Source organism: Maniola hyperantus, chromosome 20, assembly GCF_902806685.2.
Source record: "Maniola hyperantus chromosome 20, iAphHyp1.2, whole genome shotgun sequence".
NCBI classification, from domain to species: Eukaryota; Metazoa; Arthropoda; class Insecta; order Lepidoptera; family Nymphalidae; genus Maniola; species Maniola hyperantus.
The window spans coordinates 12,837,702-12,861,085 of NC_048555.1; the positions used below are offsets into that span (position 1 = coordinate 12,837,702).

Genomic DNA, 23,384 nt, shown 5'->3' on the forward strand with positions numbered 1-23,384 from the left:
GGATTGGCACACCTTTGAGAACAATATGAAGAATGCAGGTTTCCTTGCGTATTCCTTCATTGTTAAATCAATTGATACTTAATTGCTTAAAAAGCATATAACTCCGAAAAGTTACACAGAGGTGTGTGTGTGAGTGCCCGGGATCGAAACCCGGACCCTCCAACTGGGAGGCCGACATAATATTAACCACTAGGGCCTAGGCTATTACCATTTATGACGAGATACCTAGTTACTTAAAAGTAAATGAAAAACAAAATTAGACTGGAGAAAGGAGATATCTCCAATCTAATTGAATTTTGGGTTCGGATTGTACTCGGCCTGACAAAAGGTTGACGTCATAAAGAGAAATCCTTAGTAAAGGGCTTATTCTACCTTCCTAAATAAGACGTCCTAAATGGTATAGTTACCGTCAAACTAACCAACTTTGCACTTAATGATACTTTGCCCAAAAAGCAATTTATAAGCAAATTCGCTATGTAATTTTTTTTTTTGGATAAATTAACATTTAAACCAGTTCTATTTTGATGGCGGGCAAAGTTGCCTACATCGATTTTTCATCCAAATATAACTCTTAAAAATACGTGGAAAATACCATTGAGTGGCAAAGTTCCAACAGTGCGTCTTCCGGATTCCAGCACCCTGGGACCCCAACGTCTATCGGTTGTACAACCTATGTGCCCTGCCCATTGCCACTTCAGCTTCGCAACCCGTTGAGCTATGTCGGTTACTCTAGTTCTCCTACGGATCTCCTCATTTCTGATTTGATCACGTAGAGAAACTCCAAGCATAGCTCTCTCCATCGCCCGCTGAGTGACTCTGAGCTTTCTTATGAGGCCCATATATACTATACCATTTAGGATGTCTTATTTAGGAAGGTGGAATAAGCCCTTAAACTAGGTTGCTATCTGTAATTTTCCACTCAATAAGAAAACTATTCATAAAACGGGAGTCGAGGGCCCTTCCAATGGGCCTCGACTCGACTCGATATTGGAATACAGACGGGCCGGCTGGCTACGCGGTACGCTACATTTACCTATTCCTAGACCTCCCTCGCAAAGCAATTCAAATATGAGCCTCTTAAAATGACCAGAATACCTACGATTCCCAATATTTTTTTAAAGAGAAATTTTTAAAAAAATCTATCAATATTATTTGGTTTATAAAACGCACATAACACAGGCGGGCATGGTATGGGCAACGTCGAGGGAAGAAAATCATACCATTAGATGAATGTTGAATATGCATGTGGGAGGAAAAAGAGGGGTGGAAGACCAAAGAAAAGGTGGATGGACTGCGTGAAAGAGGATATGCGTGTAAAAGATACGGATAATGCGTTGACGGATGACAGAAGTGAGTGGAAGAAGACATGTTGTATCGACCCCACGTAGCGTGGGATAAGGACAAAAAGAAGAAGAAAACGCACATAACTCAGAAAAGTTAGAGGTGCGTTCCCGGGATGAACCCTTCAAATAAGAGGTCGAGCGACATCTACGACTCTACACCACTAGGCTATCACCGCTTTTTCGTATAAACCGCATCTAAAATAAATTGGCGGCCGAAGTGTAAACTTGATGCGCTATCCGAAAAACCGGCTAAGTGCGAGTCAGGCTCGCGCGACGAGGGTTCCGTACTACAGTCGTATTTTTTCGACATTTTGCATGATAATTCAAAAACTATGATGCATAAAAATAAATAAAAATCTGTTTTAAAATGCACAAGTGAAGCCCTTTCAAAATATAATACCCCACTTGATATAGTTTTCTTAATTTGAAAATAGAAAACACTAATTATTAGTTCATGACCACAATTTAATTTTTTTTGTGTGATGTGACCACAAATTTACGGTTTTCAGATTTTCCCCGAATGTCTGCTATAAGACCTACCTACCTGACAAATTTCATGATTCTAGGTCAACGGGAAGTACCCTGTAGGTTTCTTGACAGACAGACAACAAAGTGATCCTATAAAGGTTCCGTTTTTCCTTTTGAGGTACGGAACCCTATAAATAAAATTAGGTTAGAACAAGTAAAGTATCACAACGGCCGCATTCAACATAAAGTTTGGGCGACAGCCCAATTTCACATTCGGCCTAACTTAGCATGTCGACTATAACCCGAAAATATATTAAATAGGAAATAGGACGACTTAAGTACAACGCACACCCGCAGACCAGTGTGGGGGCGAGGCGCGGCGTCTTTCTTGTTAACAATAGACTAACTTTTATTTATTTTAGCACTAGCTGATGCCCGCGACTGCGTCCGCGTGGAATTAGATTTTTTTTTAATCCCGTGGGAACTCTTTGATTTTCCGGGATAAAAAGTAGCCTATGTATCTCTCCCTGGTCTTAATCTATACCTATGCAAAAAAACACGTCAATCCGTAGCACCGTTGCGACGTGATTGAAGGACAAACTAACAAACCAACAAATCAACAAACAAACAACACTTTCGCATCCGTACCCTTATACATAGGTATAAATGCGAAAGTGTGTATGTTTGTTGGTTTGTTGATTTGTTCGTGAAAATTAGCAACAGTTCTTTTTTTTTACCCAGTAATGTGATTAAAAATCCATATTCTAGTACATAATAAGTCAATAAGACTATATTTCTGATATTCAGGTATTTTTTCCAGTAAATTAGATGATTTTCTAGGACAGATTTAGGGCTTCAAAGTTGAGTCTGTTATTTATTTAATTAAAACTAGGTGCGGGAGATTGGACACAACAAAATAAATAAAATAGATTTTGTAAATATGATACATTAAAGGTCAATACGAAAGATTGATTTATTTTAAACATGTATTCAATTATATGAAAGTTCGTCCTATGATGGTAAATTTGGAGGTTGAAATCTCAGAATTTCATAGTTCATGTGATAGCGGGCCCTTAATAAAAATCTTGCTAGGAAAATATAAAGTGTTTAGTGATATAGTGTAGCATGGTAAGTGTGACCCTAACCCCTATTGTATGTGAGTGCAATGAGCCCGCACGCGAGCAGTCTCGAGTGCCCCTTACGTGCTCATTAGACGGGTTCTTTTCATATTGCCTACAACTTTATACTTACGCCGTTTATTGTGAGTGAATCAAGACTGCGAAACAAGCCAGATTAAAATCTAAATCGTCGCACAGTGCGAGTGACGGCGAGAGGCGCACGATTTCATTAGCGAGATTCTTAACTTCTTACATGTGTAGCATGGTAAGTGTGACCCTAACCCCTATTGCATGTGAGTGAGCCCGCACGCGAGCAGTCTCGAGTGCCCTTTACGTGCTCATTAGACGAGGGTTCTTTTCATATTGCCTACAACTTTATACTTACGCCATTTATGGTGAGTGAATCAAACAAGCCAGATTAAAGTCTAAATCGTCGAACAGTGCGAGTGTGGTAGGCGCGCGTTTGGAACCCCCGTAACTTTAGTTTTAAGTTTGCGAAATAATTATCACCACTATATCTTACAAATCCAACAACTGACTATCGAAAAGAGTAATTTATTACCTATTTTGAATAAATCATTTGACTTTGACTTTGACTTTTCATTAGCGAGATTCTCAATTCCTAACGCGCACTTTGCTATGTGAACGGAATACCCTTTCCCATTTCCTTAGATTATAATTTCTAGGAGCCACGTAGGACAAATTGGCGTTGAGGATTATGTTACAGGCTTAAAAATCCTGCATATCACATAACACACACACAATCATACACACACTGTTGTAATTTTATTTTATTATTGTATATACCTACATTTATTCTAAATCTATTCTGTTAAAATAGTTTAATTATAATTTTAAGTAATCTCTTTTGGCCTTCTGTTATACCTAGATTTAAATTTAAATAATCATTATGTATTTACGCTGTTGATTACTTTCAAATAAACAAAATAAAAATAAAATATTATAAAAGCGAATGTTTGTATGTGTGTTTTTGTGAGGTTTTTCCTGCATGTTTAGCAGTAGGCAGGCATGTCGCATGCTGCATGTTGCACCATACAGATTTGATCTGTTTCAGCGAATTATAAATGAAATGAAATAATTTATTTGTATGAATATGGGAAGACAAGGTGTTTACAATAGAGAGCTAAGCCAACATATTATAGCAAATTAAGCTTTTGGTTCATTCATGGCTTTTGGTATATCTGGTACTTTTAAGTCAAGAATTTTCACGGCTCAACAGCTAAACCGAGCTAAAAGACATTTTAAATGTCTATGCTTGCAAGTTGCATCCCGGAGTCCGGACACGGACGTAAGATACTTTTTATCCCGGAAATTCTAAGAGCTCTCAAGGAAGACTCAGTCGACGCAGATGTCCCCAGAGTCAGCTTTTTCAATATTTCTAAGATGTAAATATTCTAGTTGCAAAGTGATGTTTCTTGTACCTATAGGCCATTGCGTAATAACTTCGTAATTTGATGGATGCGAACGTAAAATGTTTACTACACGCCCCCGCCGTGCGGTTTTAGCGTTAGAGTAACACTAACATTATAGGTTTTACTCTTTATTCTATGCCTACAATTTATTAGATGATTTAGTAGGTATAAAGAAGTCTAGTAGGTAAGAAAGTATAATCTTTAAGTATATAAAAATTATCAATCTATCTATCAACGCACAGCTCAAACTACTGGACAGACCGGGCTGAAATTTGGCATGCAGATAGCTATTACGACGTAGGCATCGACCCCTAAGGGGGTGAAATTGGGGTGTGAAATTTGTGTAGTCCACGCGGACAAAGTCACGAGCATAAGCTAGTAATATATATAATAATTATTATTTTTTCATTCAAATACATATATATAATAATTTATTTGAATGAAAATATTTCTATTCTATTCTATTTTATTCAATCATGCATCATCTTGTTTGAAATAAACTCCTTGTTTGACGACCTCCTTGGTGCAGTGGTAAGCGCTGTGGTCTTGTTAGTGGGAGGTCCCGGGTTCGATTCCTGGCAGGGGTTTGGAATTTTATAATTTCTAAATCTCTGTCTAGTTACCTCCCTACCAGCAAAGCTGTGCCGCCAAGCTATTTAGCGTTCCGGTATGATGCCGTGTAGAAACCAAAAGTGTATGGGTTTAATAAAAACTGCCATACTCCTTTCAGGTTAACCTGCTTCCATTTTAGACTGCATCATCACTTAACACCAGGTGAGATTGCAGTCAAGGGCTTACTTGTATAGGAATAAAAAAACTCACTTTGTCCAGATAGCCCTTGCCGGTGGGGTCGGACAGGTCCCATATCTTGCTGAGCACCACGTCGCTGAGGCGCGACTTCTTGAGGAAGCGCGCGGCGTCCAGCGCCTGGATCGCACCGGTGCCATTTGGGTCCACCTGGAATATATATGTACCATTCATAGCCGTTAACAGATATATTAGGAGGAGAAAGTATCCAAGTGTGAGTTGGATTCGAACACGAAGGGTTCCATTGCACAAGATATAACAGAATATTTTTTTTAGGGTTCCATAGCTCAAAAGGAAAAAGGAACTCTTATAGGATCACTTTGTTGCCTGTCTGTCTGTCAAGAAAACCTATGGGGTACTTCCCGTTGACCTAGAATCATTAAATTTGGTAGATAGGTAGGTATTATAGCATAAGTAAAGGAATAAATGAAGCTCTGATAGCCTAGTCGGTAGGACGTCCGCCTTCTGATCGGAGGTCGGGCGTTTGATCCCGGCCATGCACCTCTAACTTTTCGGAGTTATGTGCGTTTTAAATAATTAAATATCACTTGCTTTAACGGTGAAGAAAAACATCGTGAGGAAACCTGCATGCCTCCATAATGTTCTCAAAGGTGTGTGAAGTCTACCAATCCTGCACATGGTGGCGTGGTAGACTATGGCCAAAACTCTTCTCACTATGAGAGGAGACCCGTGCTCTGTAGTGAGCCGGTGATGGGTTGATCATGATGAAAGGAATAAATCCGAAACTGTGAATTAATGGTTACATCATTAAAAAAAATATATGTTGAACAATGATGAACAAATAATTAGAATTTTTAACTGTCAAAGTAAGATTACTATACCAAGTGGGGTATTTAAGATTTATCCTGCAAAATGTCGAAAAAATATGACTATAGTACGGAACCCTCAGTGCGCGAGTCTGACTCGCACTTTGCCAGCTTTTATTTAATTATAACTGAAGTTCATTTTAAAAAATAAACACTGGTCTGTTACCTTTTTTTAAAATCCACGATGTAGATTTCAGATGGACATGTCATAAAATGTGATTAACTAAAGAACTTCTATCAGTTTTCTCGCAAAAGATGTGAACAGTGATTCTTATCAATGATAAATGATAAATTCTCACAGTAAGAACAAGAACTTAAATGTAGCAAACAAGATAGATAAGTAATGAGATAAAATTTTTGGAGGTTGTTTCTCAATGATACCTCGGTACTGATAAAAATATATTTCCCCAAAAAACTCTCTCTACTAATATTATAACTATGCACTTTTTCAATCTGTCTGTTACCTTTCAAGGCTAACCAATTTAAAAGGTTTTTTACAGAGATAAGAATTTTTGCATTGGACATAGAAACTTTCATCTTGAGAAAACAAAGCACAGTTGAAATAGTTCGAATATCATTATGCCCTAAAAATATGTAATTCGTAATGCTTACGAATTAAAAAATAAAAGATACTGCTACAAGTACCTAAGTCCTTAACAAATATTAAGTATCTCAAATTAATACCTAACAATTTTGAAAAGTGTTAATTTTAAGCTATCATACACTTTTGCCAGTACATAACATAAGAGCTATTAGCGGTATTATGTTAATTAACATATTATGTAGATGATTATATGAACTTATACTTAAGAGATGAGTAAATGGAAAAGATATATTATGTCAGAAGTTGATTAAAGTTACAACTTACAAGACATAAAACCATCCAGACAATGATACAAATCTCATACTTACTGATTTATTGATTTTATGATAACCTTCATAACTAAAACCTTTGTTCCTTGTATTTTAAAATATTAACGAGGATAACACAGTACTCAATTAAAACATCAAAGTAAGTCCTATGAAGGACAGTAGAACATACTCACTTGGTGATAGTAAGCTTCGTATATAGAACTGTGGGTCCCTGCCACCTGCAATGGTTCAATCCACATTTTGAGAACGATTTCACGATATAATTATATTTAACACAACTATTTTCATTCGTTATATGGGTGTGACATATTATAGTGTTCTTGACATTCAATGTTCGCGCAAAACTAAACCGATTTACTGAATATCTAAGCAGCTAGAGGGCTGCAATTTGAATTAACACCATCAATAATCACTACACTATTGTCATAACTGCTAATCTTTAATAGTAATAGTATAAAACTAGAGAAATTATTAGTTTTAGTAGCAGCGTAATCCGTCTAGAGTTCGCACACTTCGATGCGGAATATAGTACTGTTCCAACTTCTTTTCTATTAACCAAACCTCACTAAACTGTAGATAATTTATTAAACATCATTTGAGACCGCAAAACAGTTTAATAATCACTACACTAGTAATTTAATTTGCGTTAATTCTACCTGAGTAGGAGAAGGCAAGGCAGCCATTTTTTACATCTCCTCGTCGACCAATCAATAGGGTGCATAGACAATTGAGATTTGACATTTCAGTCGGCGTAGTGATGTCACATAGTCCATTCTACGATTCTCTGAATAGTCGATGTATCATTTTAGTATCGATTCCCACAAATAGATGTAATTTTACAACTATAACTTTAATTTATTTACGTAGTTACTGTAACTGTAACAAAAAGTAAAAGTCTGTATGGCTGTTCTTTAATATTATGCACGATTATTTACCAAATAATTAAAGCGATGGTTCTAAAGCTACTTTTAGAAAGAGTAAAGAGAGTCTAAATGGCAAAAAATGAAACAAATTAATCTTATTGTCTGAGAGCTCTGGGAGCTTTGCTTTGTTGCGTTGACTTTTTAATATTAAATAATTTTTTATTTAGTCAAGTTTTTTATCCTATAACAAAGTTACCAATAGGAAAAATTTGGCATTATTTTTTAATTTATTTTCAATTTAACTATTAACAATTATTAAAAACTGCTAATTATCATAAACATTCTTCATCACATCAATACAATTTTGCAAAGCCACCAAGCCTCTTTTATTTATTTCATAAAATGGATAATCTTCGAACTTCTTTGTCCATTGTGCTACTTTAGGGTGTCTTTCTGTTAATGGCACTAGTTGTGACATTGATGTGACCACAGGCACTGTGCATATGTCGCATAGGTGCATCTGGAAAGTCAAGTATATTTTTATAGCTTTAATATTTTCTAAAAAAAATTGATGATAACTACTTACCTATATTATTTTATTTTCAATAACTGTACGTGATAAGTTAATACTTATCTGCAAAATTAGAAAATAATAATAATAATCATATATTCACCTTGGTATCGGCTAACCAATTATTATTAATATTTAATTGATATTCTAAATAGTCAAGAGCCGATAGCCATTCTTCTATTTTCTTATCATTAATGGGCCATTGTTGAGAAAAATATGCTGTCTGTAAACATAATAAATACCTATATTATTTCTAAATATTTTTGTCTAAAAACTATATTATTTCGTGACATTAATATTTTATTTCAAAGATGGCACAGCCACATGATAATGAAACCTAACTAACTAATTAGAATTATATTACTTACGAATATTTCACTATCAATCCGGAACAAAGTACTAGAATTAAAAAATAACATTTGATTAATTTTGGCTCTGAGGAGTGGTTCGTCTGGGTAGAGACGAGTATCGTTACCAATCTGGCAAAAATAGCTAGCAATGGCATGGCTATCGCATATCGTAACATCTCCAACCACCATTGCTGGTACTTTCTGTAGAGGATTAATCTGAAAAATATAAAATCATTTGATGTTTTATAAAATTTTCAGGTTAAAAAATGCATAGCAATATTTTTTTTATACGAACAACTAATATTTTTTTAATTATGTTGATTAGAAAATCAACAATAAAACTATTTTGAATAAAATAATAACATATTCGTCTACCTTCATAAAAGATTCGCTCTTATTTTCATTTTGAAATAAATCAATTTTGCGAAAATTTAACTCGATTCCTAAAAAAGATGCCGTCATCGTAACAAATCTCACTGGTGGAGATATTTCATCGCCATAAACAATAGGAATCCCTCGAATCCCTGCAGTCCTGTTTCAAAAAAAAGTTTATAAATAAAGTCCTGCACATGTCCTGCACCTATGTCACAGTTCACTTTTTTGCCTTAAGACAAATAAGGGTGCTTGTCCACTGAAATTATGAGGAGAAATCTTCAACAGATGGTTTTCATAGTTTTATCAGCTCGATCGTTGTGATGTATCAATATCTATCATCTAGTGTTCCCTGTATATTATTATACTTTTTGAAAGAGACCAATCAGATTATCTCCACCGAACACACCTTTGCACCGGTGCTGCTCGATTTTCTATAGTGCAATTTATTTTTTGACAATGCTCCAGAAACTAAAAAGGGTGCCTGGGTACTGCACGATAAACAATAGTAATTCATAAATATACAATAGGGAAATCATAATGAATGTTTTATGGGTTTTCTCACCATTTTCATTCAAGCCACACAATCCAAATAATGAGATTATTCATATTTCATCAAACATATTTTAAATTAAGTAAGTATTAAATAAATGTAATGTAATAACCGGAAACACTTACTTAACCGTGCTGCAATTGTAATATCTGAACTGTTTACATGCACTTCCATGAATTGAACGTAACATCAGCATTATTGTAGGTAAACAAGATACGTACCTATTAGCTGTTTCTAGTCCCGATAACAACAAGCGAATGGAGGGCGCAACTTGAAACTTGAGAGCTATGTGACTTTATTTCAATATATTAATAATCAATTTCATTCCATCCGCCAGGTGGCCTACCTACTGAATTATTTAGAGGTAAAGAGGACTCCAAGGTTTTGTCAAGTCTTTTAAAAGGAAGATTTATAAAATACTTAGTAGGTAGGTACCTACCTAAGAATTCCAAGCCTAATTCTAAAATTCCTATCTCTAAAATTTGAGGTCCTGTCAAAATTGTTCTTCTTGCGCTAATTGGGCATCGTGGCGCCCATAAGATAGATAGAAGTCCGAGATCTTAAAATAGCTTTAATAGCTGTTAATCCAAGGCTGTTAATCATAGTTTGATGGCTAGGAGGCTTAAAATCTATGGATATGTGTGTATTACCTATTATTATAGAGATTTCTGTAATTTATGGAGAAGAAAATCTCAGATGATTGAAGTTGAAATATAAATGACAAAATCCTTGTCAATTTTTATAAAAATTACAAGTTTTAATTACTCATAATATTAGGTAATTTAAAGAATTAAAAGTATAATCAGTGAAGTAATTTAAAATTACTAGTTATTTGCACAACAGATAACAATCCAGAATATGTGCTGATAATGGGAAACTTCGGTGCTAAAAACTTATCCACGTCGCTATTGTAAGTTATAATTAGATCTCTCCTTTCATGCTTAGTTCTCTCCGTTTATGATCAGTTCTTAATTGAAGCGTTTGTTTTTTGCACCATATTTCCGACAAATCAGAATCGATTTCGATGAATAGGTACTCTTTCATTTATATTTTCCATTTATTTATTTACTTACTATCATAATTCACATTCTTGTATTCACAAAAATAGATTTCAAACTGCACACGCAGTTTTCTGCTGAGATCGTGCTCAAGAAAATAATACTTAAGTGACTATTAACATATTGTTACCACGTCATCTATCAATAACCTGATTGGTTCTAAATGATATCTGTCCCGGCTGTACTCACGTGTGTAGTCGACGTTAGCCCGACTAGTTTCGAACCCATACGGGGTCCTTTTTCAAGGGAGTCCGTTCGCGCACGCGCCGCGGTTTTGACAAAAAGTCTAAGAAACTAGTCGGGCTAACGTCGACTACACACGTGAGTACAGCCGGGACAGATATTATTTAGAATGGAAATCACTCACGGTAGTTTAAATGCTAAAATGACCTGATTGGTCTGCTAAACACATCTCCTCCCATTTCCACTTTGATGGATACCGAGCCTTTATTCTCGGCTCGTGTACTACACTGCTACTATGTTAAATTAGATTTTTTTTTTTTTTTTTTTTCACTCTTTCTCTTCTATCTGCGATCAGTCCCTGGACTATAAACAGATTGGAGGTTCGTAAATGTTCACAGTTTAGGCTTTGCACATCCAGCGATGTGACATCCCTGCTTCAATATGAATTATTATGCTATATTATGCTGGCCAAACTTGTCCTCTTAAGGCGGAACGTGCTGTTACTGGCATCCAGAAGTTGGACTGCCAGGCTGTTTTTATGACGCTCAAGTCTTTGTTTGTAGGCCTCAAGTGACCTGTCTATTTCCTCCTTTACCGTGGGGATTTCTGTGTATTCGTGCACTTCGGAGTTTTTTGTGAACCACGGTGCGTTGCATATGACCTTTAAAACATTGTTCTGGAAGCGCTGGAGTATCTCAATATTTGAGTGGCTAGCTGAACCCCAGAGCTGGATGCCGTACGTCCATACCGGTTTGATGATGCATTTATATATGAGGAGCTTATTTTCAAAGCTTAGTGAGGACTGTCGACCTATCAGCCAATATAGTTCTCGGAACTTCCAGTTGGCCTGATCACGTTTTGCCTTGATGTGATCTCTCCAGGTTAGCCTTCTATCCAAATGCATACCTAGGTACTTAATTGTTGTTTGCGTAGGTAGGATGGTCTGGTCTAGTTTGACAGGTGGGCAATCTCCTTTTTTCAAAGTGAATGTTATATGGTTTGACTTCGATGCACTAGCTCTTATTCTCCATTTTTTTAGCCAGGAACTTATTTTGCTGAGATGTTCTTGCAGTTTAAGCGAAGCAATGTTGGCGTCATTGCTGCAGGCAAGTAGAGCAGTGTCATCAGCATATGTCGCTGTGATCACATCCTTTGACACAGGTAAGTCGGCAGTGTAGATGGTATACAAGACAGGGCCCAGTACAGATCCCTGTGGTACTCCCGCTTCAATGGCATAGAAACTAGATAGACTGTCATCACACTTGACCTGGAATATCCGTTGTGACAAATAGGACTTCATAAGCATATATGCTGTGTTCGGTATACAGTGTTTCAATTTATAAAGTAGGCCTTTATGCCAGACACGGTCAAAGGCCTGTTGGATATCTAGGAATACAGCTGAACAATATTCTTTCCTTTCCAATGCTTGGCGGACTGTGTGTGCAACTCGATGGATTTGCTCAGTTGTTCCATGGTGGGCACGAAAACCAAATTGGTGAGCTGGTATTACATTTTGTTCTTCTAAGACTGGAAGAAGACGCTGTAGAATTACTTTCTCGAACAATTTTGATAGTAACGGAAGGAGGCTTATTGGCCTATATGATGAGACTTCCGTTGGGGGCTTTCCTGGCTTAGCTACCATATTTATAATAGAAACTTTCCAAACCAAAGGAAAGTACTGTAATCGTAGTATTGCATTGAAAATTATTGTGATCAGTACAATTCCTTTCCTTGGCAATTCTTTTAGAACCTCTGCTGTTATGAGGTCATATCCAGGCGCCTTTTTCAACTTTGAATTGTTGATGTGTTTACGAACTTCCCTTGGTGTTACTGGTCGCATTGGAAGCGACATTTGGTGATCACTTTCAAGAAATTCATGGATCTCGTCTTCAGGATGCGAGACATGTGGGTCGTTGGGTTTAAACACGCCTTGCAGGAATTGGGCAAATAGTTCCGCTTTTTCTAATGGGTTTCTAGCCCAGTTACCATCAGACTTCTTTAGTGGAGGCACGTGTTCCTTCGATCTCTTAAGAGTCTTAAAAAAAAATTAGAAATAACATTGTTTTTGTTTTATGTATAATGAAGCCATTGCACCCTGTGGAAGTCGGACACCAGCCCGGCGTGCCGCGCCGTCATGATGGGCCTTGACGCTATGAACGTGAGCCTCACGGAAATCGATATTGACATGGACAAGGCTGAGCATCGGGCTCCCGATCTTATTGCAGTGCGTAGTTAAACATTATTTATATTTAATGAAGCCACTGCACCCTGTGTAAGTCAGACACCAGCCCGGCGTGCTGCACCGTCATGATCGGCCTCGACGCTATGAACGTCAGCCTCACGGAAATCGATGTCGACATGGACAAGGCTGAACATCGGGCTACCGATCTTATTGCAGTGCGTAGACAAATTATTTGTAATCAAAAAAAATTGCTAGGTATTGTTATTATTTAAAAAAATCGTCTAGGCTAGTGTTCTAATAAAATTATAAGAGCTCATGGATGTTTGAAGGCTCTTCTTGGCCTATTTACATAAGGTAAACATTTGATATATATATCTATGTATCTAAATCGTCGTACAAAATGTTTTTTTGTTTCAGATGAATCCACATCAAACTTTACCGATTTTGAAGGATGGGGAGTTTATATTATGCGATAGGTAATTTCTAACTAAATCAAAATAATATCTTATTTGTATTTTCTTTCAATGTTGTATAATTTATCTTAAATATCATCACTAGGTATGTACAACATGATCCACAAACATTTTGAACAAAAAGCGGTGAAGTGGAGGGGTCAATTACCCCAACCAATCACATGCACCCGTGCAGTAGAAATTTCCTCATGCCAACTTCAATCTGTCAAGGAGATCTACAAATCAAGTAGATACCTACTGTGCATTTTTCAAAATGTATGCCCGTCGCTGTAACTTGTTGCAATTATTTTTATCCTATTTCAGTCACGCTATAAACACTTACATAGCTTCTCGTTATTGCGATTGTGAAAAATTACTACCCACTAATCCGGCTGGTCGCGCGATAGTCGACCAACTGTTGCACTATAATAGCGGGATCCTTTATCCACATTATCGCTCTTGTGCTGTAAGTATTAATTAATGCTACAATTATTTGAAGAAATCTTTCTCATTACTGAGAATAATGACGTCTTTCTCTTAATTCCACTAGCTTATGCTCGTGACTTGGTCCTCGTGGACTACACAAATTTCAAACCCCTATTTCACCCCCTTAGGGGTTGAATTTTAAAAGTTCTTAACGGACGTCATAATAGCTATCTGCATGCCCGATCCATCCAGTAGTTTGAGCTGTGCGTTGATAGATCAGTCAGTCAGTTCGTCAGTCACCTTTTTCTTTTATATATTTAGATTAAAGATTAATGGTAGGGGGTTTCCTTGGACTTAGGTAATGTCCACCCAACAGGTGCCAATAAAGGAATTGCCTTTGGATAGCAAACATTCGTTGGCCTTCCATGATACGCTGCATCGGTTCTTAAGGATGAGGTGAAGACTTTCGGATCTCAAGACCTCATCCGTCCACATCGAATTCAATAAGTGCTAACTAAAGTCCATTTGGTAAACTGTAGATTAGAACTGCTTCCAAACTGGTGAGAGAGACTTGAGTCTCGCCATAGCATAAGTGCCACAGCCCTCAAGTGACCTATATTGAGTAAAGATGAATTTGAAAGTGACCTACCTATAGCAGAGATAATTTATTACAAGCCTATACTAATGTAATAATATGAAAATACAGCTCCAACCACCACCGGGTTAAGAAATTTTGCGTGTACCTGGGTTATTTCTATCTAAGTATGTATAAGGTAAAGTGTAGATCCTCGTTAAGGATTTTCAGCTATTTCACTCTAGCAAAGCTGGGGCGAGACAGCTAGTCTCAACATTAGAGCTTTCGGCCAGTAAAAAAATGCATACTTAACTAGTTATAAGGTTCCGCAAATTGCTACTGCGCGTGGCCATCATTTTAGTGACGTCAGCTGACTGAAGTTTCGAGCTGATGGTATATTTTTATTTCGGCTGACGTCAAAATAACGTCATTTCATGTTAATGAGACATGGTTCCAGCGCAATATCAATTTACGGGCTTATTCGTCTTTTAATTTTTAGTACCCAATTTTATATGAAAACTGCCGATTCGTAATGCCCCAGCAAGCACAAGAGGTAGAACATGCGTATCGGAAGCTGGAGACGATGCTGAAAGGTCGCTCGTGGTTCAGTGGCGCCAACATGACGCTTGGGGACATCGCCATCATGGCTACCATCAGTACGCTACATGTTTTGGTACCGGTGGATAAAGACAAGTAAGCAGTCTACCCTATCAATCAAAATATATCAATATATCATTATGCCCGCACCAGCAAACAGCAAGCGTGTAGACGGCTGTTTGTGTATGCTTTGCAGCGTTCTGATTAGCAGGCAAGTCTCTGTGGTGTTTGAAGCATCTGGCGGTTCCATTATATGTACGACCAACTAAACTCACTTGCTTGTTGATTTTGAGCGCTAAAACAACGTCATCATGCTTGGAACAGTGCCCTGTTAACGTTGTCCCATTAATTCCACATGAACTAGACTACGTTGACTTGACTACGGAGTTCCGTACTTCGTAGTCTAGTCAACGTATTCTGTTTCTTTTTCTTCATCGTTGACGGTGTCAGCGATGAAGATTTCCAGAAACCGTCGGAAAATACTCTAGAGCCAGCTCCTCCCCAACCTTCTACTCCTTATTATGACAGAGAAGACTAAGTAGTGGCATAACTAATCATTTTAAAAACATTACTAACCAAGGCTTATGCGATTTTTTTCAGGTTTCCTGTATTATTAAGCTGGATGTTCCGAATGTCTAAAGAACCTTTTTACACGACAGGAAATCTGAAAGGACTTAATGAATTCACTAAAAGAATTGGTAAGAGATGACCAAAAACTTTTCGATGTATGATATTTTGTGAATGAAAATTTCTTAAACAGGTTTTGTATTTTCCCAGATACTGGTAATGGATTCGACTCAAAAGATAATAAGAAATGCCCACGATCTTCACTGACGAGACGATCAACAGGTGCCAAGTTGGCTGAAACGTAATTCTTCCAAATTATTTATGTAGGGTACCTGGTTACCCAACTCTATTATTTTTTATAAAATAATGTTTTCATAATTATTGTTTTAACTTTAAATGTTTTGCGGACTAAATCTGTTTTACTTGTACCTAATTGAGAAAATGAATAAGAATACCTATAGAGAAAAATCTAACATGCCAGAGTAGATAAATTAATTTAGAGTTGAAAGCTACCGCTAGACGTAAGACGGCTAGATAAACCGCATCAAAATTAGACCAGTGCCCTGTTTATCAAACGTTACAAGTCTTGTATTACAAGCGTTTCTCTTGTAAATTTGTGCATTTTTACAAGAATGCGTTTATCAAAACTACACTTGTAAACTACAAGCTACGAGTAATATCACTTGTAATACAAGTGTTTTTCACACTTGTATTTGTGGTTTTGTTCATCAAAAATGCCTTTGTAGCTTGTAGCTTGTAACTTGTAACGAAAAGGTTGGAGAGCCTCTGTTGACTCTTAATTTATTTTACAAGTTGTATGCAAGTATGATATTGTATAAAAGAATAATTAAATTATTTAGTACCTAGTAGTAAATAGGTAAAATAACTATAAAATAATTCAAAGGTGTAATTTTATTAAACTTATCAATGTTGCTCTTCTTAAATTTGACCAAAACGTGTCTCATGTACATACGAGTATGCTGGCATAATCTTTTTCGGCAGATACAAGTACAAGCGACTGACATAGCAATAGTATCTCTTTCCACTCTGCTATTTTTTGGTCTTTAGATAATTTATCAGTAAATGCGCCAAATAAAATATCTTTTTTGTCACGAATTACTTAATTGAAGAATAATTGTAACTTTCGCATCAGATTTCTCCATTTTTTGCGGTGTAATTCGAACAATGACTTACATATAAGTCATTGAATTCGAATAGCGAAATTTTTTAAAGTCTATCTATTTTTCCAAATTTTAAGTCTAACCTTAATTCATGAAAAATAATGTATAGTATAGGTACTTCCTGTTGGTGTAGGTACCGAAATAGAATAAATAGAAGTAGGTAGGTAAATAAAATAAGAAGCAATAGGTTTTACAAATAGGTTATTTAACACAAAATTAAATAATTTGAAAAAAAGTTTTATTTTTAACAATAACTTGACTAGTTATGGTACCGTAATTTCTATTTTATCGACATTTATTACGGTTGAAAAATTATTTTGCAATTTAGCAAAAATAAAGTGTATAAATTAAAAATACAAGTTCTACAAGTCTTGTAAAATCCTACAAGTCTTGTGAAATTATTTGATAAACATAATTTACAAGAGTTTGTAAAAAAGTTCTTGTAACTTGTAACTTGTGAGCTTGTAGACTTGTAATGTTTGATAAACAGGGCACAGCCCGTATATTATGAGCACGGAATATTATACAGAGAAGAATTCTATTGTCTATGGCACATAATACAGATAGGAAAGACTTACTATTGAAACTACTTCGTTAACATTGAATCGATTTTATAATCGATTTAGCAATGTTAAAAATTGGCACATCACTTCGAGGAATTCACCTGTCATGGCCATTGATGTCAAAATTAATTGGAATTCTTGAATTTGTATTTTGTTGTGAGGAGGAGGGATTTTTTGTGTTGGTTCGAGTGGTGTAGCAAGGTGCAAGTTCAGTAATTAATTATGTAGATTATCAAAGCTATTGTTCACACAGAGATAGATCGCTGTGAATCGTAAAAAGTGCATGCTTATTCTCACGTGTAGCGAAGAAAGTTTTCTACTTATTGTGAAAGGTATTCGACGATTACACCCGTGTTTTAAACAAGTTTCAACATAAATTTAAGTTCGTGGTGATTATCTAGTTTCTACGTAGCACACGTTCAGGCCCATTTAATATTGGATTCGTGTAAAACAATGATTATGATATAGAATATAAATGTCGGGTGTAAAAACGAGTGATACGATGCCCAAAATCGGGCATGTGACCGACTTACGGGAGCAGTGGCTAGTGCGCACGGACGGTGCGCTCGCGCATCACTTGCAGGACCGCGAGATCTCGTCTCATCTCTGCGAAAACAGGTACCGTAACCAGCAGATCCGAGAAGATTTCCCTTTGGCGTTGAACGAGCAACGCGATATAGAGCATGAGGTCAAATTGCGGGAGCTGGCGCGCCGTCGACAGGCGGATATCGACGCGGAGATCGCGAGGGAGATGGCGGAGATCAACCTTCGCAGGCAGCGCTACAAACAGAACCCAGAACCACCTCCCATACCTCAACCGTGCTCATCCAAAGCATTCCCACCACCAGACATCAACCCCGAAGAGCTAGGCTTATCTGCAGCTGAGATCGAGGAGATGAGGTTGCGTCTAGAGCAAGAAGAAAGAGATGCCAGATTAGCCCGAGCACTCAGCCACGAAGTCCAAGGTGAAGACGTCTTGCTTGCTGACATGAAATGTGCGGTGGAAGCCCAGGACGGGGAGCTCGCTAGACTACTCCAGCAACGAGAGTACAAAAAACTGCAACGGGCGAAGGAAAAAGCTAAACAGAAAGCTCTACTCAAGAAGCAGCAAAGACTCCAGCAAATGCCTCTGCCGGAACCTCCTCAAGCTACTCTATGTGATGCATACAGCAACCCACGAGACATGATCCGTGAAGGAATGGGGCCTAGAGATGGATTACGTCTCTGCAAATCTGTTGACTCTGATTTAAATTACGTTGAACCGTTTGAACGAGAGCATATTCAGTCTAAAGACAGTGCATTGTTATCCAAAGAAATATCCAAACAATACTACCCGCAAGAACCGAGCACATCCAGATCTAATTTGAATATATCTCACAAGCATTGCAAATCTTTTGATACGGACAAACAGAACAGTTCAATTCACCACAGACATCCCCCACCACCGCCTTCTACTGGAAAGAAGCCTCGGTTTCCAGACCCAGTGAGCATTAGGCCAGCGTCACACTATCCCACAGATAATGTACTGACCGACAGTCCAAACAGCCCTCACACGTCAATGCCGCACAGTGTCAGTGAAAATAACAATTTATACAGCTCCACGTACCCTCCTGATCACTCCACCCCACAACAGGGGTATGAAAGACCGGATCCATCGAAACGGTTGTCAGTAATATCTGACATAACAGCTGAAGGACTTGCTAAGAAAAAGAGCAAGCAAGCTGACATGCAGAAGAAAAGAAGAGGATGCAAGATACAGTAAAGAGCCACAGAATAGTGTTACAGTGTCAGGAATATAACTCTTTTTTTGTTTCTTTTTTAGTCCTGTCAAAGTCTACCATATCTAAAATCTGTTAACTGAAAAACTTAAAGCTATTTTTTGAGCTAACACCTGTAAACGTGTGAATTTTAATTTCAAAAACTAAAAAAAGTTTTTATAAAGGACCACTGCTATGACTATTTGGGACCAAGGTTTTTAGTCTGCATAGTGGGTATTCTAAGTGAGAGACATCACTCTTTGGCATCTAATAACATGGTGTTGGTAGGTACATAAATTATATGAAAAGTCCTATTGTAGCAAACTTTTTTTTAAATCATCAGTTTTCCAATTAATTTTAATAATAATATAAATAAAATACAAGCATATAACAATTAAATATTAAAACTGCTAATCAAAAATAATATCATCTAAACCATTGTAATGAGGCAGGGTGCCCAGAACGCTGGCTGCGTTACCTTGTTGAATGGCCAGACTAATATGTCTCTATTTGTGCCTTTTGGAGTGGAGACCATGGATTCGTGGGGCGAGGGTGCTAGAACCTTTTTTAAGGACCTGTCATCCCGTCTCGTGAAATCCATGGGAGATCAGTTTTCGTAAATTTCCATATTTTTTGGGGATAGTTTTTAAACTATTTTTTGCAGTTAATAGGATGGTAAAAGTGTGACCAAAGTCATCTGAGAGAGGATGTCCCAAACTGTCTTTTAGAAGATTTAGCCACATCCCTGAGATAACAGTTCCCTTGTCCACTGGGACAGTAAACAGTTAATTAGTAATCAGTATCACTAATCACTCACTTGGCGATGCCACAGTTATTCTTAGAATTTACCATCTGAATAAACACTGGGTGCCTGGTTGCTAATGGACAATCAACCTTTTAGTTTTCACAGTAAAGTTCAATGTCTCTTGCTTTCCCTTTGTATGATGATTGCTTTTTCTACAATAATAAACTTTTAATGTTCATTTAATGACTAAAGTTCAATAACTCCCAACATATTTTATGGTAAAAGAAAGGCTTTGTAAGGAGTTTTACTATTCTTGTATGTGTAATAGTCATTAGCTACAGGGTGTGATTAACATTATATTAATTTGTAATGTTCAATTAAAGATGAAAGTTCAATAACTCCCAACATTTTTATGGTAAAGGAAAGTCTTTGTATAGACTTTTACTTCTCTTGTATGTGTAATAGTCATTTAGCTAAAGGTGTGACTAAGATTATATCAATTTTTAATGTTCAGTTAATAATGAAAGTTCATTAACTCCCGACATTTGTGGTAAAAGAAAGAGACTTTTACTACTAATGTGCGTCAAATAGTCATTTATCTGCAGGATGTGACTAAGATTAGAGGTAAAATAAAGGATTTGAATGATCACAGAATAAATAACAACTTTGCTTTTAAAAAATTGTATATTGAATATCGTTTCATTTTAAAATTACTTGAATCTCAAACACTCAAATATGATTACTTATGTACCCAGTATTTTATTTTTTTATTACCTAATTAATGTAACTCAAATATTTTTCATTTTAATTCTTAAGAACTTATTTATACTTTATTTACTCTGTAGTAAGTACCTGCAGGATTTGAACCAATGAGCCATTTATGTTTTTGCAACTTAAATTGTAAGATATATACATATATATATAGGCAGTATAGATGCCATTTTAATTTTAAGTAATCTCTATAACATTCCAAATTTGTGATTTCTCTAATAGTTTTCTTTTGCTCTCAATATAGAGATCTTTTTCGATGTTTGATTCTTTATGAAAATAGGAGAGTAATTTAATTTGTATGCATAATTACTTCATTCAGTTTGAACTTTCTTTTTATGCCAATTACACGGGTCTTTTAACTTTCAAAAGTGTGTTAAATTTAAATTTAGTTTCATTTGAACCACAAATAATGTTTCTGTTTGTGATTGTATTTGAATTTTAAATTAGGTTTTGGAGTATTTTTTTAATAATAAGTAACCTTGTAATTGTTTTGCACAAATATGTTTTGTCACTCTTTTAAGGATAATTTTTTTGTGGAAGGATAGCTATTTTGTTTTGACCAAATGGTCACTTTTAAAGACATCCAGTAGAATATAATTTTTGTGAGTATTTTTTCGATTTATCGTACTTAATTTTAAAAATTGTAAAGCTAAGACTGATTGATATAAAGTTAACCTTGTTAACGCGAAGTATTCCGAGCAGTAGAATTTTGTCTTTTTTCCGAAGAATTGATTTAAGTTAACAAAAATAATACGGATTAAAAATCAAAACAATTATTTAGTTTTTTGGTGCTCTTTTTTCTATTTTGAAATATTATTTTTATACTTACTTAATTTAGATTTATCTCATACTCGAATATAATTATAGCTCTCTCGAATTTTTCAATATAGTAATCTCAATAATTTAAGCCTCTTCTGAACAGGCGAAATTCTGTAAGATTATTTGTAAAGTTTTGATTGTAAAATGAATGTGTTTAAAACTAAAATTAATTCAACCTGGATAGAATAATCAGTTGTAGAACATCTAGAGATTTATAATACATATCAGAAACTGTGAAGCAAGGCTACTGCCGTTGTCTGAGACTCTCCATGTCCCCTGTGACTTGTGAGTTACTAAGCCTGCAGCACAGGTTGGAGCGGGCGCCGGTAGGATGGTAACTAGCCACGGCCGAAGCCTCCCACCAGACCAGACCAGGAATTTAGAAATGATAAAATTCCAATCCCCTGCCGGGAATGGAACACGGCACCTCCCACTACGACCACTGCGCCAGGGAGGTCGTCAAACCCTGCCGTGTTCTAACGTGATACATTAGAGCAGGGCAGTAGCAGATGATGTGCATCAGAGTCTCGAAGTAGAGACTAATGGTAACTAAATAAAACTATGGGTATAGTTGAAACATTCATTTTACAAATACATATAATGATAATATTAAATTACTGTAAGAAATGATTAGCTTTAACTGCAACGGATGGCCTTGTGCGTGCCTTAAATGATGAAACCGAACCAAACTCGAACAATGATGATTAATTTAATTTTTGATTAATAAATAATTATTATATTATAAAACAATTGGTTTTCTTTCTATGTTTTTATAAACCTACCACATCATCATCATAATCAACGCATCGCGTAACTCATGATTTTATTTCGTGGTTTAACGGCATAGTGGGGCCGATTCTCTTGTACACAATCTCTAAACTAAAATGGCACGTCTAAATCTATTGCTATCCCTTTCATAATGTTGCTTGCGAAAAAGGATAGCACTAGATTTAGACTTGTTAATTCAGTTTAGAGATTATGTACAAGAGAATCGACCCCATTGTATGGTAGGTATAAAAAAACGGACCTAATTGAAAGCCACCTCCTTTTTGGAAGTTGGTTAAAAACGGGTACATACCACGATTAATTAGGCGATTTTTAACTGTCGATTTTGACTCCGTTGCATGAGTCGTGGTCTGCGGTGCTGCGAGTGATGAAGTACGAGCTATCATGGGCAGTACCGATCTACCCTCCAGTCTCAACGTATCGTCGACTACAGGTATAGAATGGAGTATCCAAAAGTTAAATAAAAACAAAAATGAAATCTCCAATTGACTATATTCATTCTTCGCATAAAATAAAAATAAATACAATACAAAAATATGAGTTGAGTTCTACTATTACATTAATCAGTTATGCGTACATTGTTGCTGAGATAACAAGGGAACACACGAACACAATGCTAAGCTAATACATTACATACAGGATGGTCCCAGAGTCGGGATAAAACCATGGCCTTAGGAAAATGTTGGGGCTACCAAACCTTAAATGATTAAGTAACAAACAGTGAACGACAAAGCATAGAAACCGCGTTTCTAATGATTGTCACTCGAAAATAGGGACCACAAACTCACGTCTGTTAAACACGTATCTCCAACCAATTAAATTAGCGTAAATCGCAACAGGTTATTTCATTGGCCGACTCAAAACGACAGTTACGGAGCTACAATCGAGTTGAAGACGCATGCGGTACATAACATGCCCACCATGGTAAATTTCCATACGTAAATGGACCGTATGGAATATTCTATGCTTTGTTGTTCAGTGGTAACAAACATTTTATGAACTAATGATTTTAAAATCATTTCGGCAGATAAAAATTACCAAATTAATCGTGGGAAGGATAGTCCGCGACAGGTCGAGATGACAATCGGGGAGGGAACGCCCCGCACAGCGCTAACCCGGTGAGGGCGAGCGCGGGTGTCGTGCGG

The 23,384-nt window shown here is 36.6% G+C and overlaps 4 protein-coding genes across 8 annotated transcripts in view; 2 read left to right on the top strand and 2 right to left on the bottom strand.

Moving 5' to 3' along the window:
* Eps-15 (Epidermal growth factor receptor pathway substrate clone 15) overlaps positions 1–7,608 on the bottom strand; it is a 43,246-nt gene extending 35,638 nt beyond the window's left edge. For 3 of the 4 annotated variants that reach the window (XR_011237924.1, XM_069505424.1, XM_069505425.1), the window contains exons 1-3: positions 7,526–7,605; positions 7,043–7,087; positions 5,185–5,319 (exon numbers count right to left, since the gene is read on the bottom strand). Coding sequence is in view for 3 of the 4 variants with exons in the window: in XM_069505424.1 (XP_069361525.1) it covers positions 5,185–5,319; positions 7,043–7,087; positions 7,526–7,552 (207 nt within the window). In the remaining variant the exon portion in view is untranslated. Of the gene's footprint in view, positions 1–5,184; positions 5,320–7,042 lie in introns of all 4 variants that reach the window. The other variant, XM_069505423.1, reaches the window with a different exon arrangement.
* A 270-nt stretch (positions 7,609–7,878) lies between these two features.
* On the bottom strand, positions 7,879–9,815 carry LOC117991743 (glutathione S-transferase E14-like). 2 transcript variants are annotated; one of them, XM_069505229.1, is made up of 5 exons: positions 9,704–9,815; positions 9,029–9,185; positions 8,672–8,869; positions 8,407–8,526; positions 7,879–8,252 (listed from the first exon to the last, which is right to left on the bottom strand). In XM_069505229.1, the coding sequence occupies exons 1-5, from the start codon at positions 9,772–9,774 to the stop codon at positions 8,058–8,060; spliced, it is 741 nt and encodes a 246-aa protein (XP_069361330.1). In that variant the 5' UTR covers positions 9,775–9,815; the 3' UTR covers positions 7,879–8,057. The 2 variants fall into 2 exon arrangements, with proteins under 2 accessions (XP_069361330.1, XP_034835234.1); XM_034979343.2 differs by having other exon boundaries at positions 7,882–8,252; positions 9,591–9,721.
* A 614-nt stretch (positions 9,816–10,429) lies between these two features.
* Positions 10,430–15,922, top strand: LOC117991740 (glutathione S-transferase 1-like). Its single transcript, XM_034979339.2, has 7 exons — positions 10,430–10,488; positions 12,905–13,043; positions 13,419–13,477; positions 13,778–13,919; positions 14,953–15,146; positions 15,651–15,748; positions 15,828–15,922. The coding sequence occupies exons 1-7, from the start codon at positions 10,448–10,450 to the stop codon at positions 15,920–15,922; spliced, it is 768 nt and encodes a 255-aa protein (XP_034835230.1). The 5' UTR covers positions 10,430–10,447.
* A 1,515-nt stretch (positions 15,923–17,437) lies between these two features.
* LOC117991737 (uncharacterized) lies at positions 17,438–22,203 on the top strand. Its single transcript, XM_034979335.2, has one exon. The coding sequence runs from the start codon at positions 17,837–17,839 to the stop codon at positions 19,121–19,123; it is 1,287 nt and encodes a 428-aa protein (XP_034835226.1). The 5' UTR covers positions 17,438–17,836; the 3' UTR covers positions 19,124–22,203.
* Positions 22,204–23,384: the final 1,181 nt, after the last annotated feature.

Coding starts and splice junctions, on each gene's coding strand:
- LOC117991740 (XM_034979339.2), top strand. CDS start 10,448: ATGGGAAACTTCGGTGCTAAAAACTTATCCACGTCGCTATT. Junction 13,478..13,777: donor GAGTTTATATTATGCGATAG/GTAATTTCTAAC, acceptor ATCCTATTTCAG/TCACGCTATAAACACTTACA. Junction 15,147..15,650: donor GTACCGGTGGATAAAGACAA/GTAAGCAGTCTA, acceptor GATTTTTTTCAG/GTTTCCTGTATTATTAAGCT.
- LOC117991737 (XM_034979335.2), top strand. CDS start 17,837: ATGTCGGGTGTAAAAACGAGTGATACGATGCCCAAAATCGGGCATGTG.
- LOC117991743 (XM_069505229.1), bottom strand. CDS start 9,774: ATGCTGATGTTACGTTCAATTCATGGAAGTGCATGTAAACAGTTCAGA. Junction 8,870..9,028: donor AGAGCGAATCTTTTATGAAG/GTAGACGAATAT, acceptor TATATTTTTCAG/ATTAATCCTCTACAGAAAGT. Junction 8,253..8,406: donor ATTGGTTAGCCGATACCAAG/GTGAATATATGA, acceptor TTGACTTTCCAG/ATGCACCTATGCGACATATG.